Source organism: Octopus bimaculoides, chromosome Z, assembly GCF_046866305.1.
Source record: "Octopus bimaculoides isolate indiv1 chromosome Z, ASM4686630v1, whole genome shotgun sequence".
Classification (NCBI taxonomy): domain Eukaryota; kingdom Metazoa; phylum Mollusca; class Cephalopoda; order Octopoda; family Octopodidae; genus Octopus; species Octopus bimaculoides.
The window spans coordinates 32,184,419-32,205,123 of NC_142944.1; the positions used below are offsets into that span (position 1 = coordinate 32,184,419).

The 20,705-nt window shown below is 36.6% G+C and overlaps 1 protein-coding gene and 1 long non-coding RNA gene across 2 annotated transcripts; one reads left to right on the forward strand and one right to left on the reverse strand.

The window, feature by feature from the left end:
• The first annotated feature begins 451 nt into the window (after positions 1-451).
• Positions 452-19,230, forward strand: LOC149132204 (uncharacterized). Its single transcript, XM_089365107.1, has 2 exons — positions 452-754; positions 12,867-19,230. Exon 2 carries the CDS (start codon positions 13,538-13,540, stop codon positions 14,525-14,527), a length of 990 nt encoding a protein of 329 aa, XP_089221233.1. The 5' UTR covers positions 452-754; positions 12,867-13,537; the 3' UTR covers positions 14,528-19,230.
• LOC149132205 (uncharacterized) lies at positions 3,863-4,609 on the reverse strand. Its single transcript, XR_016244737.1, has 2 exons — positions 4,368-4,609; positions 3,863-4,273 (listed from the first exon to the last, which is right to left on the reverse strand). It is a non-coding gene; the product is annotated as an uncharacterized LOC149132205 (long non-coding RNA).
• Positions 19,231-20,705: the final 1,475 nt, after the last annotated feature.

Genomic DNA, 20,705 nt, shown 5'->3' on the forward strand with positions numbered 1-20,705 from the left:
TTTGTGATGGCAAATATTTACGGCAAACTTTAGACGTCACAAAAAAACATGACCTCATTTTAAGAAAGATAGCGATATTTAGTTTGGAATTACTTTCCAACAAAAAAATTAAGAAAATATTAACCACTTAAGGTTTCTGAGCTATTCTCAGTATCCGAACATAAATGTGCAAGACAAAACTAGTAATATATTGCAGAGAAAGAAACTTGATCCTTTTCAATGTCTTTCACTAGATACACACTGCGAAGGAAAAGTGCGCAACAAAAAATATACTCAATGTTCGTAGATATTTAAAAAATCCAACTTCAAAAGCAATTCTGTTTTCTAATTCTTCTAGCAATGAAAACAACCTGCATAGAATGTGAACCATAAAATCTAAGGGACAAATTATGTAGTCAGGCACAAGTGATTTGGCCACGTGATTAACTCAGACCAATAACTTTTCCTGCATATCCCTTCACCTAGCTCTAGCTAGCATCTGCCAGAACATCAAACATGATGTCTGTGGTATGACGTCAGTGTCTGGGGAGGCTGACCAGAAGGGCGAGTCGACCGGAAGGGGAAACAGCGCAGAGGGAGCCTCGATCGGCGTTCGTGCCCTTTTCGAACGGGGCTGCGGTCAGGACAAGACGTGTTAAGCGACGGTCTAGGTTTGGCAGAAGCAGCTGCTATACCTGGTGTACCTTGGGTCGGCGCAAGCTTCAAGGATCGGATACCGCAAGACGGACTCGCAGTCGAGGAAAGGAAAACCGAGGTAAGGCGATTACATCTACTCGTACGCACACACCACAATGTCAGCATCAATACGAGACATTCACTAGTTCCAAAAAGACGTTGTTGGAGACATTAGATAACATATTCTAACGATACACCTCACACAAAATGAAAAATAGAAAACAGTAATCGATTGATAACGATTAATTCTTTCACATTGCTGCTTGAAATTAAATCTAATGACACCAAGGAAAAAGCAATGTAACATCAACAAACTGCAAAGTCAACCTGTATGTATTCACTAAAAAAAAAAAAAAATAATAATATTTAGTATATTTTAAGCATACCCACGAACAATCATGATTTTTCTATTTGTCCAAAACAAGATACAGCATATAACATTTAACCCAACCATTTCTCCAATTCCTTTTTCTTCACATTCCACTCTTGACAACATAACAGTTGCTCAAAAGTTGCAGCGCAATGGGATCGACCCGTTATGGTGTTTATAAACTTCACGACAAACATTTTAATATAGCAGAGGTAACTGGTGACGCTCGTGAGGGCGCTTAGTTGTTCCAGCGCATCACCTTGCCATCACCCGCGGCAGCGCAGCAAACGGGCTGGCGTGCCTCAAAAGTCATTAGAGATGTTACCCAGCACCCCAAAACTTTCTAATTCGAATCATTTCCATCGACAAAGTTCTCTCCTTCCGTCGCGGTTTTAGAAAAAAAAAACGTGTGTGATTTATTTATAAACAGCTAAAAGAAAACGAATACTGGTAAGCCGTTCAATTATTTCCCTTGAATATTTTTATTTACTGTTTTTACATTCTAAACTTGAAGATTACCTATAGAAAACCTCTGCTTCATCGTGAGGGCAAATATTTAAACTTTTGAAGCCAGTGTTAGTGATATACTGTTAGAGAAATTTATCATTTTGGTGAGAAATTATTGCCAACGAAAGTATAGATAAACACTGCGGAATTCTTAGCTATTTTCAGTGTCCGAACAGACATATGGGAGACAAAACTAGCAACCTTTGAAAATACATTAGTGGGGACGATTCGCTCGTCACACCGAGCTAAACCTAGTCATTAAGCGGACCCTGGCTCAAATTGATATCCCCCTCATTTCTGGAGTCGTTGGGGGTCATTCATGTCCTTTACTGTCGCAGGTAACTCATTTAGGATATCACAGTCTGTGATTCCTTTGCACCCTCCCACATCCTGGATGCTGCAATTAATAGGAGGGTCATTGCTTCCGTAGCCGAACGGAAGAAAACCCTGAAGTATCGGGACCTGACAGCGAACTAGCTCTTCCAACCTGTAGCATTTGAGACGTTCAGAGGGACTGGGCCACTAACCAAAGTTCTTGTCAACGTTGGCAGCTCGCCTCATTGAGGTGTCAAGTGATGCCCGTGAGGGCGCTTGGCTTTCCCAATGACTTATCCTCACCATTGCCCGTGGTAATGCTGGGAGCGTGCTGAAACCTTGTGGTGTGGACCAATGATTAAAAAAAAAAAAAAATTGTTTCAATACAATTTCAGCAAAGATTAGGAAGAATTAGAAACTTCTCATTTTGAAAGAAAAATGTACAAAAAAATATACAGTGTTCATAGTTAGGACAGAATTGCTTTTGAAATTCTATTTCCCAACTGAAAAAAAACAAATTAGCCACTTAGAATTTGAACTAGAAAATTTAGGGGGCAAATTATGTAGTCTGGTACAAATGATTTAGCCATGCTATTTAACTCATAAAATTGCCAACTTTTTAACAATAGCTGAGGTATGAAAGCAAAGCAATTATTAAATTTTAAAAATTTCATCACAATTTTCTCGGGAAATAATGAGTCGACTAGAGAGACCCCCCCCCCCTTTTTTTTTAAGTCAAAGCATAAAATACAAACGTTCCTGTGCTACTTCGCATTGGTCAATACATAAGACCAACTTTAGAAGCCTGAAGAATATAGCTTATAACATTTGACCTCATTCAATTTTCCAACAAAGACAGGAATATGAAGTTGGTGCAATTCATCACTTTAGGATCGAATTATCTCCAGAAAAAAGTTTTAAAGTGCGTTAAGATGGTCAGCACATATGTTCACCTCTGATGAATTTTTAGCTATTTTCAGTGTCCAAGCAGACACGCAAGAACAAAAGGTAGCAGTCTTTCATTTTTACCAAAAGAAAGCAGTTTACAATCCAGCATTAACGAGATACGGACTGAAACCATTTGAACATCAATTATTATTACTCTAAAGCACTGTTTCGCATAGCAATGAGCCAAGTTCAGCTGCGCAGATAGTAAGGATTAAAAAAAAGACATTGCCATACTTTACCATAAAATGAAGAATGCTCGAAATTTTTGAACTTGTTCAACATCATATAGAAAAAAAAGGGGGGGGAAGAATATTTCAAGAGGGGAATTATTTTCATTCATTTTGGAGGGAAGGTAATGCTGGTACTTTTTCTTAAATTAGCAGTTTTCTTTTCTTTTTTTTTTCTTTTGGATTTGATTTGCAAGATTTTTTTTATGTGATTTCGTGTGTTGAAGCATATTCTGTTGTGACTGGGGAGAGTCATTTCCTTATTGTGCCTTGAAATTTAACACACTCACCGGTAAAATTTCCACTTATTTTTATTTTCCTAAAACTTTCGTTGCGTCTTGCAACCTTATCAATAGTCTTGACAGTCAAGACCATTGATAGCAATTTTCAGAAACGACGATAAACCGAACATACTGTCGGCAGGTTTTATTTATATACAAAGCTCTCCAGTAAACAGGTTCGGGTTAAAAATTGAAACATGTAACGTGACCAACAACGAGCTTACAATTCGACATTACGAAAGCAAAACAAGCTTTTGTTGATACCTAAGGGAATTTGACAAATGAAACTTTAGGTTCCACGAGTACTTGGAGGGTCACTGTACCCGTAGCCAAACGGAACAAAGTCCCATAAGTATTGGGATCTGTCAGTGAATCATTTCTTCCAGCCTTTGGCATCTGAGATAGGCTGAGCCGCTAACGGTGAAGTTCCTGCTATCGTTGGCGTCGCTTTAGCGATGACTCCTCACCTCCCCCTTTTCGGAACCAAAATAAGAAATTTGCAGCATATTAGGAGGTCAGGGTACTTGATTCCACACAAAAAATCCGAGTTTGTTTTTTTTTTCTGAGTTAAAATCGTGCAGGTGTTAATACAGAAATTTACCAAAAAATCTGATTAGAGAAGTGGTCTCTGCTAAGTTTCCATGTGTGAAGAAAAGCCATTAGAGACTACGATATGATATAAAGTAATTTTCTTGAAGCAAGAGATAAACGACCGAGATGATTTCGCCGAACGGTTTCAGTTTTTGATTGCAGTCCCCTTAGCAAACATAGGTTCGATAGCTTTGGAATCTTCTATGGAATTAATTATTCAATAAACTTCTAGTTCGGGTCAAGTTCTCTATGGCTATTGCAGAAAATAAATGTTCTATTATTTCTTGGAATCTTGTAAGTACAGGTGAATTAATAAACAGCATTTCTGGCCTCTGGTTTGTTTTTAGAAGAGTATCAATCTAAAATAGAAACAAAAATGAATAAAGATACACACAAGAAAAAAATAATAAATTACAATAATATAAGAATTATTTGTTATAAAAGGTAACATACGAGTTAATAAGAAGATAAAGCATCTGAAGCTAATAGGAAAACCATTATTCTTTTCTTCTGAATGACGGTGTGGAGTTGCTCGAGCACTACAGTTCCAGCTTCATGGTACCACACAGATTGTCAAGTGGTACTCAGAGGCCAGTTGAACGGAATTTACATACCTGTTAAACAAAGGAGCCGGAAGTGACATCAGCTGAGTAATGCAAATTTAGTTTTATGGATGTAAAGGCAGGACACTGAAGATATTCGACCTGCTAGAAATAGCAGTCAAATCTCTCTCAAACTACACTCTGTCATCTTAAATAAAGGAAGACACAATGAATAGTGCTGTCTAATATACACTTTGCTCCAAAAATGAAAGAAAATGAACAGATGGAATAGCTCATGTAGTGATGGAGATGGAGTATATGTAATCTGGGTATACCCCCACTTTTAAATTTTTTTTTTTTTTTTACGGAATCCTATGTTTCAGACAATGGAGAATCCGATTCTGGAAAATTTTTTTCAAAAATCTCAATTTCAAAATTTCGATTTCCCCCCCCCCCCCCCCCCCCTGTTTTTATATAGATCCACAGGGTAAACCTAACCCTAACTCAAACCCTAACACTAGTTTTGTGAGATTTGGCTGTTATTTCTAGCATGTAAATAGCCTGCTTGGTGATGGGGGGGGGGATTGAAATTTTTCAAAATTTTTTTTTTCAGAATCGGAATCTCCATAGCCTAAAACGTGGGATTCCGTAAAAAAAATTAATAAATAAGGGGGGGGGAAAGGTTCAGATTACATATAGTCCATCTCTACCCATGTAGTTATACATAATCTTAATAAAAAGTGTCGGTTATCAGAATTCTTTGATCATAAGGTCTGCTCGATCAGTGTTCATCTGGTATTAAGCATTATATTGAGGAAGGCCTCACAAAATGAGAAATTTGGTACAAGGCTGGCAGTTTTGAAGGTAGGGGACAAATCGATTGCATTGGCCCAGTACTTGATTACTAACGATACTGGAAGAATAAAAGGTTAAGTTGACTTAGGCCGGATTTGCACTCAGAACAAAAAGAGCCTGAAGAAATACCGCTAAACATTTTTGTCTGACGCACTAACAATTCTTCTACAGATAAGCAAATTGAACTTTAAAAAACAAATACAAAATGAAAGAAACTAAGCTTCCAACTTGTTACCTAAAATGCAAATGTGCATGGCGCAAATAGAGAAGAAAAAAACAGTAATCAACGATTTCCTCATGAACGGAATCAAAATCAATGCTTTCTAAGGATTTTATTGATGAAAACATGTCTAAGAAATATTCAATATTTCCCCATGTTGCAGCATAAAATGTATTGCACTTTTAGGAATTTGAACCCCAACTTCAAAATTATCAGTTCACGATCACAAGTAAGCTACAACACTGATATGCAATGTTCATTGTGGTAGCCCTTCATCTATGGACGATATTACCTGGATAGCAGTCTAGTGGATCCTTACTTTTTGATGCGAATCTGCTCCGCCCACAACATACTGAACATCAGAAATGTCTCCATTGTTTAATTCTTGGTTTAATGTTGCTTTTGTTGTTTCACCAAGAAATAATTCTTTTTTCCTTTGAATATAAAATTATCATACAGATTTGTTTCTGTCCCTGAGGCGATCTTGCACACCAGGTAACACAATTATATTAGTAATACATCTGCCAAGGGCTTCCATGGATGACATTAGATGTATACATGATTCATTTCGTTGCAACTGTAGGCTGAATTTGGTGAATGTAAGGATTGCTGCAGTTTGAAACAATATGGCTGGTTCAAATAGTCTATTGGAAAAGCCTTTTGAATATCAACAAACTCTTCACTGAGCGGTCTAGACGTAGGCTGAAATTGACTAAGATAAACTTTTAGTCATTCTAAGCCTTTTGGGGTAAATTTTCAGATTAACACCCGCACGATTTTCACTATGGTGTTACGGTTAGGGTTTTAGGGTTAGGGAATTCTGTCCCTAAACCCTAACCCTAAAACTGTAACCCTGACCCTAACACCCTAGTGAAAATCGTGCAGGTGTTAATCTGAAAATTTACCCCTTTTTGTCCGATGCGCTAGCGATTCTTCTATAAATAAGTTTTAAAAAATAGAAAAAGAAAGAAACTACGCTTCCAATTTGTTACATAAAATGAAAGTGTAAAATTGTGCAAATAGAAAGAAAAAACAGTAAATGATGAAATCAGTCACAAATGTAAACTTATTGGCGAAGGTAAAGAATACGTACACACGATAGTTAGGGTTTTTGTTATGCCGAAAACCTATGGTGTACGTATTCTTTACCTCCGCCAACTTATATCACTAGCTCTAACATTGATCTTCAATTTTGGCACAAGGCCAGCAAATTTGAGAGAGGAGGTAAGTCGATTGCGTTGACTCCAGTACTCAACTGGTACTTATTTTGTCGCCCCTGAAAGGATGAAAGGCAAAGTCGACCCGAACTCAGACTGACGAAATGCCGCGTTGTAAATGTGTGTTATAAATGATTCTGCCAGTTTGTCTCCTGACATTTGAATACCTGGCCCAGACAACGACTTCAATATTTTTAGTTTCTTTTTATATTTTTGTCTTCTTTATTTTATATCCGAGAAACGTTAGTTTGTTTGTAACCGAGCTCTTTTTTCTAGTAAACTATTTGATATTTTTCAACTAAAGTTTCATTTAACATTTTCACTCGCCAAAATTCATTAGAAAATTGAATGACTTCTTTATTTCTGCCTTTATCAAAACTTGGATCTTATTCATTTATTTATTTTCGAATACTTTCTAAAGGTTTCTCAGTGGATTTAAAATTTCTAGATTTTGTCATGATTGACAAAAAAGAACTGAATCCACATTCACAAAAATATGTCTTTGTAAATTTAAATTGAAAGATAACACAGTTCTTGATCATAATCCCACGAACGTTAAATCCAGACTTGCCTACCCTGAAAAGTCGTGAGAAATCGAACCTGGAGCTAGAAAATGTAGTGAGAAAGGATAAAAAGTAGTGAAATATCTCAAATTTTCTGGAAGAACCAGTTTTAGTGTGAGTACAATTGAGATTCAATGTCACTTGATATCTACAGTAAACAACGAAATGTAGCGCTTTTATTAATATCCTTTTTGTGAGATAAGAAAGAACAAATGTGTATTGTAAATATAACTCAAAGCTAGAGTATAAACAACAGAACCAGTCAAGTTAAGAACATAAATAGCAGAACCATAGAGTAAATGTTGTTGTTGCTGGCACTCCGTCGCTTACAACGTCAAGGGTTCCAGTTGATCCGATCAACGGAACAGCCTGCTCGTGAAATTAACGTGCAAGTGGCTGAGCACTCCACAGACACGTGTAACCTTAACGTAGTTCTCGGGGATATTCAGCGTGACACAGTGTGACAAGGCTGACCCTTTCAATTACAGGCACAACAGAAAGGTACTACTAAAGCAGCACGGTCCTGAACGCGCGTCCGCGCTAGCTAGTCGTGAGTGGTCGATCCTAGCCCTGACCCTAACCCTAACCTGCGTGTGTAAATGAATACATGTTTAGGGTTAGGGTTAAGATCGACCACTCGCGACTGCGCGTTCGGGACCGTGCTGCTTTAGTAGTACCCAACAGAAACAGGAAGTAAGAGTGAGAGAAAGTTGTGGTAGAAGTGTACAGCAGGGTTCGCCACCATCCCCTGCCGGAGCCTCGTGGAGCTTTAGGTGTTTTCGCTCAATAAACACTCACAACACCCGGTCTGGGAATCGAAACCGCGAGTCCGCTGCCCTAACCACTGGGCCATTGCGCCTCCATAGAGTAAGTATAACACAAGTTAATAACATTCAAGTCATGTTTAAGTTTTTAGTCTTTCTTGTGCTTATTATTATAATTAAAAGCTGCCTTTTAGCGCTTTTCAGCAATTCTGCTTCAAGCTTGAAATTGAAAAATGGTGTTGTGAGCTCTGGATACTAAGATTGAACCATCTAGAGCGACTGTCTGCCTAACAATGTTGAACAATCTTTCCTGTTCAATGTGACTATACAGAATAACTAATTTTTAGCGAAAGTAAGGATTGCTGCAGTTTGGAACAATATAGCTGGTTCCAATAATCTGTTGGAAAAACTTTTGGAATTGAATATAAACAAACTCTTTATTGAGCGGTCTAGAAGTAGGCTAAATTTGTGCTTTGGGACTGAGATAAATCTTTAGTCATTCTAAAGTTTTTTGGAGTTAGTCTTTGGAAAAAATATGATAAATTTTTTGTGAGTGCATTAAATTATGAGTAAAATCTTTAGTCTATGCAAAGTTTTGAAAAGTCTGTAAGTCTGTATATGTTAAATAATGAAGTTCTTGCTGAGCTTGGTAGAATAAAGTTATTTTTAAGAGTTAAGTAATAATTTTATTCTGAAAAGTAATGGTAATAAAATATGTACTTTCCCTCTTTTTAACAGGCCATTAAACCCCCAGTGTGCAATTTTATGCACCCCAAAGGTGATCTTGGCAGAATTTGAACTCTCAGAATGTAAAAACAGACACAGTGTCACTAAGCATCTCACTCAATGTGCTGGCTCACTGCCTTTTTTAGAAAGTGGCCAGGAAGCCGCTACAGAGAATCAGCCTCTGTACTTCTCAAATTCCAGTTAACCACTCTGTACAATTAAGCTCAGCGATCCATGTACTTTAATATTAACTAGATAATTAAGAAAAGTAACATGTTTTAAAAGTTTGTCTGTTTCATTTGTGTAAAACTGCATGTCACACTTGATACATGTATGTTTGTTGTAGTGAAAATTATTTTACGTTTAACATAGAGGGTACCCAATCTATTTACAACACAGGGTGACCAAAGCTCACAAAATGACTCTGTGAGCTTCATATATCTTATTTGGAATCTCTCTGTACTTTGATGAAAATCATAGCTTTTATATGTGAGAATCAAAATAAAAGTTGGCTATGGACCCAGTACAGTGAAGTATACCACACTGTGGTATCTACGTACAGTGAGGTGGACTGTTAAGTGTGTTGGTCATGGAGACAATACAGTGGACTATATCACATTGTGATACCTACTTATAGTTAGGTTGAATGGACTGCTGACATTTAAATGTGTTGGTCATGAACACAGTAAAGTGAAGTATACCACATTGTGGTACCAACTGACAGCTAGGTAGACTGGACTGTTGACAGTTCAGTGTGTTGTTCACAGACACAGTACATTGAACTAATCTACACTGATACCTACCTACACCTAGGTAGAGTGGACTGTTGACATGTAAGTGTATTCTTCATGGACACAGTACAGTGAAGTATACCACACTGTGCTACCTACTTGCATCCAGGTATACTGGACTGTGGACAGTTAAGTGTGTTGTTAATGGACACAGAACAGTGAACTATACCACGCCGTGGAATCTACTTACTGTTAGAGTGGGTTGTGGACAGTTTAGTGTGTTGGTCATGGACACAGTACAAGGAACTATAACACACTGTGGTACCTACTTACAGCTAGGTAGACTGGACTGTTGACATTAAGTGTGTTTATCATGGACACAGTACAGTGAACTATACCACATTGCGGTACCTACTTACAGCTAGGTAGACTGGACTGTTGACATTAAGTGTATTTATCATGGACACAGTACAGTGAGCTATACCATGGTACTTAACTACAGCTAGGAAGACTGAACTGTTGATCATGGATACAGTATGGTGAAGTATACTACACAGTGGTATCAACTTACAGTTAGGTAGACTGAAGTGTAGACCGTTAAGTGTTTGTGTCATGGCCATAGTTCAGTGAGCTATAAAACATTGTGGTACCAACCTACAGCTAGAAAGACTGGACTGTTGACAGTTAAGTGTCTTGGTCATGGACAAAATGTGTTGGTCATAGAAATGCTACAGGGAAATATACCACACTGTGGTACCTACTTATAGCTAGGTAGACTGGACTGTTGACAGTTGAGTGTGTTGGTCATAGACACAGTAGTGAACATACTACAATGCGGTACCTATGTACAGCTAGTATGTTGACAGTTTAGTATGTTGACAGCTGGTATGTTGACAGTTTAGTGCGTTCATTATGGACATAGTACAGAGAATTATATTACACTGTGGTACCTACTTACAGCTAGGTTGACTGAAGTGTAAACAGTTAAGTGTCTTGGTCATAGATATAGTACAGTGAAGTATACCACACTGTGGTACCTATTTACAGCCAGCTACACTGGGCTGTTGATAGTTAAGTGCATTGGTCACGAGCACAGTATAGTTAGCTATATCACACTGTGGTACCTACTTACAGCTAAGTAGACTGGATTCTTGACAGCTAAAGGTGCTGGTAATGGATACAGTACAGTAAATTATACCACATTTTGGTTCCTATGTAGAACTAAGTAGACTTAACTTTTAACATTTAAGTGTGTTCGTTATGGACACAATAGAGTGAACTATACCACACTGTGGTAGCTATTTCCAGCTAGGTACACTGGACTGTTGATAGTTAAGTGTGTTGGCAATAGACACAGTATAGTGAACTATATCACACGGTGGTACCTACTTTCCACTAAGTAGACTGACCAGTGGAAAGTTAAGTGTGATGGTCATGGCCACTGTACAGTGAATAATACCAGACTGGTACCTACTTACAGCAAGGTAAAGTGGATTGTAGACAGTTAAGTGTGTTTGTCATGGACACAGTACAGTGAACTGTACCACACTGTGGTACCTACTTACAGATAGGTAGACTGGACTGTTGACAGTTAAGCATGTTGGTAATGGACACAGTACAGTGAACTATACCATATGGTGGTTCCTGCTTATAACTAGGTAGACTGGACTATTGAAATTGAACTGTGCTCATAATAGACACAATGCAGTGAACTATACCACACTGTGGTACCTACTTACACCTATGTAGACTGGACTGTTGAGATTTATGTATGTTGGTCATGGGTACAGTAAAGTGAACTACACAACACAGTCATACCTCCTACTTACAACTAGGTAGACTGGACTGTTGATATTTAAGTGTTTTGTTGATGGACACAATACATTGAGCTATACCACATTGTGGTACCTACGTGCAGTTATGTAGACAGAGCTGTTGATACTTAAGTGTGTTGTTCATGGGCACAGTACAGTGAAGTATACTACTCTGTATAACTTCAGCACACTTTAGCTACTTAACCAGAGAGCATTGAGAAACAGTATAGGGAGAGCTTGAGCAACAACAGAGAGAGCATTGACAGATAACATTGGAAACAGCTAACAGAGATGATGGACAGCAGCTGACCCAAGCTGACAACAACCACAATGAACGATTGGTAACAGCAGCACATGACCAGCAGATTACTTTTTGACTGCTACTGTAATTACACCAAGAACAATAACATTTAAATTCTTTTGCCATTTGCCGTTTGCCAAAACTGCTACAGATTTCCTTGTCTTTTTCTTTGAAACAGACCAGTAAACATCAACATGGGCATTGATGCCTTTTGTGGCCACAAAAATTAGGTTCAAGTAGCTAATCACACCTTTTATGGATATATTATTAGGCTGTGGTTCTTGACGGAAAATCCAAGTGAATCAGTTCAAATCTAATCAGGAAGCTACTACACCACCTTCATGTCCGGGAGTGATTTTAGCAAAAATCACTCTGTTACAAGCATTTGGTCCAGCTCTATTGTTGTTGTTGTTGTTGTTGTTATTATTATTATGGCTAGGCTCCAACCAGGTCCACAACAAAGTCCACTTGCCACACTTCTCAGTCCAATATCACTGCCTCAACATCCTGAATACATTCCAGGCCAGTGTCCAGATCCCTAGTTTGAGAATACATTCCTTACCAGCTCCCATCAGTCTCATAGAGCCTATAAAGGATTATGGTGGTGCTGCCCTTCAGTTCTATGAAATAAGAGAAAACATAATTCAGTGTGTGTGTTCATAGAACATATCATCTTTCTTCGGGAGGTATGGACAGTATCTGCCTGCAAAAGATGTAGCTATCACCCACACCGCCTTATTGTACATTATTCATAATAGGGATGTTGTTAATGTATAACAGAAATAACAGGGAAACATAACCAAATATGGAGTAGACATAATGATGTGTAAGTGAGAAAGAGTGAAAGAGATAGAGGGTGGGAGAAAGGGTGGAAAGGAGGGGGAGAAAGACCCTAGCAGGTGAGGGTTGATAACAGCTGTAGAAAATAATCTACCTCAACAAATTCCATCTGACCCATGCACACACTTAGAAAAGTGGAAGTTAATAATGATGACATTGACAATGATCTATGCAAACCTATGTCCAATTGTTTTTGTCTCTTGAGATGGCCTAAAAACACTGTATATGTACATGCACCCATTCTTGGCATATTAAACAAAGGGGTATTTTAATCAACAGAATATTGAAATAAAACCTGTTTTAGTTACAGAAATGCTATTTGTCTAAGTTAAATCAAGTTCTAACCTTCTACGTATCTCATTTTGTCTTTCATTTTCAGGTGAAGACTGGTTGTGTCCAAAAGGAAGATGTAAACACGGTGGAAGATGTTGTCAAATAAAACGTCCAGGTGGAAGACGAACATTTAAATGTGAATGTATTGCTACTGGTTATTATGGAAAAAGATGTGAAAGAAGTAAACCAAAGGATAGAATTTTTCCCTTACTTTGTAGCTTTTCTTTTTTAATCTCTGCTAACATTCATATAAACTATCTTTTCTTAATAGGAATTATATTGGTTTTTTTTTACGAAAGAGAGAGAGATGTAGTTCCTTTTCCTTAAATCAAGTGTTGATATCACTCAAATACTAATATTTAGCAGGGCCATGTTAATAGTATTATAGGCATTCAAGGAAAATTGTTTCACTGTAGCCCCTACATATATAACACATATAGATTAGCATTGAGAATCCCTATATATGTTTTCCTCCAAAAACTGTCTATTCTTCTTGCTTCCAAATTCACCTCTTTATATAAATTTGTGTTGTCTTTTTTGTATGTGTCAGTGATACAATTCGAAATTAGGCGCTTGTAAACATCCTTGTCAACTGCATATAAGTTTTTAGTCTTATCAGAATTAACGAAGATCTTGTTCGAGTTATTGATCTCTGTAATTTTTTCTTTCATATTTCTCTGTAGATGGTTGGTGTACCTACGGAATTTGATTTTTCTAATGAGATCAAAAAGGTCCTTCTCGAAGGGTTCTAATTCCGGAATAGGTGGCGGGTTCCTGGAAGATTTGATTCCGTACTTGTTCCCGTTTTCAGCTGTATCTTCCTACTTGTGTAGGATCGCTCAAACTTTCCATAAAGAGGTGAATTTGGAAGCAAGAAGAATAGCTAACAATCTTAAGATTAGCGATAGAATAGAATACCTATCTCCCCGACCTGCTTTTGTCACCCTAAAAGACCATAAAGATAATTTTAATAGAAACCCCAAATGTAGATTAATTAATCCTGCTAAGACTGAAATTGGGATTATTAGCAAATATATTTTAGACCGGATTTTAATTAAGTTAGATAGTGATTTAAATTTACGGATTTGGAAAAATAATAAGTCAGTTATAGATTGGTTTAAGGGGATTAGTAATAAGCGCAGCTGCAAATTTACACAGTTCGATATTGTTGATTTTTACCCATCAATATCCAGATCTTTGCTCCTGAGAGCGTTAGAATTCGCCAAGCAGTATGTCAACATCGATAGCTCAGAAATAGACATTATTATGCACGCAAGAAAATCGCTACTTTTTCATGAAGGATCCACCTGGATTAAAAATAGTGAAGATTCTCTTTTCGATGTACCGATGGGGGCATACGACGGGGCGGAATTGTGCACGCTTATAGGGGCTTACATTCTGCATTATCTAAAACAGGAATTTCCGTTTATAGACGCAGGATTATATAGGGATGACGGTCTTATAGTCACCCATAATTTAAACGGCCACGAACTAGATAAGCTCAGGAAGGATCTTATAGCTTTCTTCCAAAGGATAGGTTTACGGATTACAGTAGATACCAACCTAAAAAAAGTAGATTTCTTAGACGTAAATTTAGACTTGGATTCGAATATATTTAAGCCTTACCATAAACCAAACGACAAACTATCTTATATCAGCAGAGAATCCAACCATCTGCCTGTTATTCTTAGAAACTTAGTAACGTAGGTAGGCGAATTTCGTCAATTTCTGCAGACGAAGCAACATTCCGCAACGCGGCACCGTATTATGATAGTGCTTTAAGGAATAGTGGATTCTCTGAGAGGATCCAGTACACCCAATCTAATGCTGGCAGCAGCCCGGCACGTAGAACTAGGAAAGTTTTGTGGTTCAACCCGGCTTTCAATATGGCCGTAAGAATGAATATAGGTAAAGAATTCTTAAAATTAATCACTAGGCACTTTCAACCTGATCATAAGTTTTATAGAATATTTAACAGAAGAACGCTTAAGATTAGCTATTCTTGCTGCAAGAACTTCACCTCTTTAATCAGCCAGCACAACAATAAAATAATTACCAAAAACAATAATGCAGACCAGCTTGCAAAGACCCAACCTCCTGTCCGTTGGAAGGAAGATGTCTAGAAAAAGGCATCGTATATAGGGCCAAAGTCCAGATAGAAGGCTCGCATGATTATAGAACATATACAGGGGCTACAGAAAATTCTTTCAAAACCAGACTGTATTCGCATAAAAATTCTTTTAGGTACCCTGAAAATAGGACAAAGACGAGCCTGGCAAAATACGTCTGGCATTTAAAGGAGAATGAAGCCCAGCCTTTCAACGTGACATGGGGGATTTTAGGCAAAGCATCGCCTTACAGACACGGTGCCCATAAGAGACCATTGAAATGTGATCTTTGTTTATTGGAAAAAATGAATATCTTGTTCCAGGATAAGAAGGCGCTAAACCAAAGACGCGAACTTTTAAACACATGTAGGCATGCGTCCAAATTTAAAATGTCTGCATGTAATATTCCATATGGGTAAATTTTTGACTATGATTGACTCCTTATAACCATTGTGCAATCTGGCTATTGGATTGGTACCGAATTATAAATGATTTATTTAGCGTTGTGAGAATTTTGTAAAGACCCCTGCGTCATTTTAAGAAAACCTTCGTCTGTTATATACATAATTTTTCTTCTCCCTTGTTTTTACTTTTTACTTCATTCTATTCTATTTATTTAAAAAAAAAAACGCTTTGTATTCTTTTATGCATGTATTTTCGCCTGGTTTTAACCTTTATACACCCAGCGGTTTATTTAAGAAGTTGGCTGCATATATACACTGAGATCTAATGGTTTTTTTATGTAGATGTCTGTATAGTTACAGCACTTACATATTCATATACATGTACCTGCGCTTACATATAGGGCCTGGGTTTGCACTTGTGCATATGCTGTTATGATTTCGTGCGTATATTTTTTTGTGGAAACATGGTATGAGTATATGCTTATATTTATTTATACATACATGCATCTATATTATTATATATGCGTATGTGCGATTAGGTTCACACTCACATATACTTGTATGTGTACATACGCATGTATAAGGTTATGATCGTAAGTATTTGCGTACATATCAACATATGTATCTATATACGTGATGCTATATACATTTTTGTATACGCATATATGCGCAATCTAAATTTTTATGCACGTTTACTATATGTTCTTGCTTATTTTTTCTCTCTCTACTTCTTCCTTCCTATCCCCAGCCTTTCTCTCCTCTCTTTTCTTCCTTTGCTATCTTTCTTTTTTTCCATTTCTTTCTTTCTTTCTTTCTCTTTCTTCTCTTTCTTTCTTCTTTTCCTTTTTTATGACAACTACATTCCCCCGCCACCCTCTTTCCCATATTTAACGTTATTATAGATACGTTACTCTTTACCCCTCCACTCCATAGCTTAAGATACAATTTTCGTTACCAGTGCATAGGTTTTTCACGCGCAAACTTAAATGCGTGTGTGCGTATATGTGTGTAGATTTGTACTTATGTATATATCTGTGCCTTGTAAATATAGGCCTATATACGTAGATTGTCTGTGTGTATGCAGCTGTGTATTTCGATGTATATATTTATATATAGATATATATATGTTGTGGATAGCCTTGTATACATACACGCTATTGTAATTTTATTTTATTTTATTTTATTTTATTTTGAATGCAGCGTATACTTTATTTTATTGATTTGATTTTAATGCGTTAATTCGAATATAATTAATTATTTACAATATGTATTTTAAGCCCATTTTTCTATTTAAGGTTTTCTTCGATATTTTTTAAAATTTATTTGGTCTGTGCATTACGCATCCATGACCGTTAATTGAAACGACCAATCCATGACCGTTATTTGAAACAACCAATCAAACGAATCCATGTGTTTTAAATTTTATATTACTTTCGATTGCATTGTTATCCTTTCTCCATTTCTAACAAAACTGTCCGATGAACGGGAACGTGAAACTCAGAGTAACAGTTTTTTTGTTATATTTCTGCTGCTTTTAAATAAAGTATATATATATATATATATATATATATATATATAACAAAATAAAGTTGTAAGGTACTGCACGAGTGGAAATATATATGAAAGAAGGTTTGAAAATGCAATTTTAAAGATATTTATTCACTTGACCGGTTTCACTTTTTTAGAAAAAGATTGTCAAAAGTAAAATGTAAAGCTTTGTTTCAGCTTTGTTGTGTTAAGTACTGGTTATCACAAAAGTATTAAAATACATATATACATTCTCTGATAATGATAAGAAAATGTTAAAACAGTTCACAAGAAAGCATTTTTGAAAGTAATCAGAACGGGACTCCAAAAAGTATTATGATTTCAATAAAAATCATGTTTGTTTGGTAGTATATATATATATATATATATATATATATACATATATACACACACAGAAGGAGATATATTTAAGAATTTACAAAAAATTGTAGAGGAATAACTGACCTGTCTTTCTGGCATTTTGTCTTGTTTGTAGCTAAGGAATGCTTGCTATTTTAAGGGACAGTGTGGGAAGAAGAGCAATGTGGAATCAAAGGGATTTTTTTTGTTTCTGGGCTGGTCTGTCATGGTTCAGTGGTTTTTGGGACTGGTCTTAGAGGTCAGAATGGTGTGTGTGTGCCTCTGTGGACGTCTTATGTGTGTGTATAATATACATGTGCTTGTGTTTTATATTTGGTAGGATGGTATGTGCACATTTGTGTGTGCATGGATGTGTTTCTTTGTGTGTGTGTATGTGTATGTTTCTGTGTTTTGCATTGGTGGGGATGTTATGCGAGTGTGTGTGTCTGTCTGAGTATGTATGTGTTGTTATAATTGTCCTGATGGTGGTGCGTATGTGTGTGTGTTGTATTTATCAGGGGTTCTGTGTGTGTCCATGTGTGTTGGGTTTATCCGGGTGGTGTATATGTATGTGCAGGTATGTTCTGTGCATGTTGGTAGTTGGTACTGAGTATGCGTTTGTGTGTGTGTGTATACGTGGGTATGATTTATGTAGTTTTCCAGGTGTGTGTGTGCTGCATTTGTGAATGATTTTGTTTTGTTTTTTTGTATTGTTAGTGCAGTGTGTGCGTGTATACATGTGGGTGTGTTTGTTGGGGACTTGTGTGTATGTCTGTGTTTGTTGGGATTGTATTGTGTGTATATGTGTGTGATTTTTTACTGGGGAATGGGCGGATTGCGTTTGTGTGTGTAGGTGTGTGCATGTACGCGCTTATGTATGTATGTGTGTTTATACATATGTGTGTTAGAGTATGTTGAGTTGTGGTCATTCATTCGTTTCAGTCATTTGACTGTGGCCATGCTGGAGCACTACCTTTAGTTGAACAAATCAACCCCAGGACTTATTCTTTATCGGTCTCATTTGCCAAACCACTAATTTACAGGGATGTAAACACACCAGCATCGGTTGTCAAGCGATGGGAGGGGGGAACAAACACAGACACACAAACATACACACACACACACACACACACATATATATACAATGGGTTTCTTTCAGTTTTCCATCTAAATCCACTCACAAGTACCAGTTACGAACTGGGGTCAATGTAATCAGCTTAAACCTTTTGTTTATCCCCTCTATGTTTAGCTCCCTGTGGGCAATGAAAAATTTTTTTTTAAATAAAAAAAGAAACCAATAAAATAAGTACCAAGTTTTAAAAAAAAACAAGTATTGGGGTTGATTAATTTGACTAAAATTTTTCAAGGCAGTGCTCCCACCTGGCCACAGTCTAATGACATGATTGAAACAAGTAAAAGATAAAAGATATATATATATATGTATGTATATCAGGAAAAACTTTTCTTTCATACATATTATATTGAAGACATGACTATGCTCAAGTTTAATCTTTTCTAACAATATTTTTTTTTTTTTCATGTTTCCTTATTAGTCTTTTGTGTATCCTTATGTCCCTTTACATTTTGTGACCTCCTTCACTTCATCATCAGAATGAATTGTTGAATATAACGGCATCTTTTTTTTTTTTTTTTTTGCTACATTTTTCTTTTAGACTGTAAAGATAATGGAAATAATGTTACAATTGATAAAAATCATCATTGTCAGATCTTAATATTGTTTGTTAAATCCAAGCCACTTTCATAATGTATTCCATGTATACTGTATTTGTGTGTTGATTTTTATTTTGGTTTCTATTTTGCTGTAAATAAATCTTCTATACCTAATCTTCCATTAATTTTTATAGAATTCTACATACGGCGTTTGTGCGATCAACTAATGTTTTTTTGTTTATGTATGTTATATTGTAATATATTATAATGGTTTCTTGATATAAATTAATGACTGATGAGAAAATATTGTAAATGTGTGACTCCTGATATAACAGCTTGAGTCGTGAAATACATGTCCAAACATACATACCTATCTTTTATATATATATATATATATATATATATACATATATATCAGTGGCGTGCGGTGACTTCCGGAGTTGGGCATGCAATGAATTTCTCCTCCCCCCCCCCCCCCCCCCCCCCCCCAGCAATTTTTCAGTAAATAAATTTTCGTATTCCTACAATTTACATATGGGAGATTCTGAATATGCAATCACCCCCGTATGACCTAGAATAAGCAGGGAATAAAAAATGGCTCTGTAAAGATGAGCCTGAAATAAGTGTATTGTTTGTATTTTTCTCTCTCTTCGAAACGTCAGTACTTTCCCATCCTCACTCTCCCTTAAAAAGTCTAAAAATCATAAGTGAAATGTAATAAAGATGAAATTGGATTCTGTTAACATTTTTGCATATTTGGAATCTTTGTTAAAGGTAGGGATAAGAAAAAATTTTTTTACAAAATTCGTTTTTCAAAGGGGTGCTATTCCGCATTAGCCCCTATACCTATTGGTTGAGCTGAATCAAATTGAAATGATTTAATTAAGAGAACACATTTAGTTACATTATATGGCCATGCTTTAAGATCGTTACGCCCTGGAAGACAAGTCAGGTGTTTTATCATGCTACTTGTCAATTCTGGGAAAATTATCGATACTCAAGCACTGTTCTGAGACTTACTGAACTCCGTATATTAAAAGACTACGTCTCACGCACACACATTGAAAATACACTCATATACATGAATACACACAATGAAAGACAGTGAAAATTCAACATTATAAAAAGCCCCCCAAAACTGTTGTGGCAGAAGTCAACATCTCTGAGATTGAAACAAGACATTTACGGCCGTAAATAGACTACACCCAGCATCACAGAAAGGAAAACCTATGTAGGTTCGGCGTGACGAAGAAGTCGAACCATTTCTCCTGCCAAACAATACTGATGTAAGATGGTCGAACCTTACACTATAACAAACACTAACCAAAGCCTGTAATATATGCCCTTTAATATATTAATTTTTTTTTTTAAGGTTCTAAAATGTTATTTACCTCATAAATTAATTCAATTCTTCGATCTTCCTGGGCAAATATATCTATCACATTTTCATAGAAATCTCTTTTCATCAATTGTTGTAATAAATCTTTTTCAATTGACATTAGTGCTAACCTAGACAGTCTTCTTTCTCCTGTCGCATTTCATGGGTATGTTTTGATTCTACTTAATGCAGAAAAGGATCGCTCTACAGAAGCAGCGGTAGATGGAATTGTCAAAATCAACTTGCACAGATTGAAGAGTTCTGGCATAGCTTCAACAAGGTCACTGCTGTAAATGTAACTCATTAAATGACTTAACTTCGCTTTTTAAAATCTTCCATTGAATACGTCACATTGAGCTCACTTTGTAATCGAATTACATCAAAAAATCTGCCATAAGTGATTTTTAAAGAATGTATAGAGTCCACAGGAAATTGTT

Excerpts from the sequence above, each read along its gene's own strand:
- LOC149132204 (XM_089365107.1), top strand. The coding sequence starts at position 13,538 with ATGAGATCAAAAAGGTCCTTCTCGAAGGGTTCTAATTCCGGAATAGGT.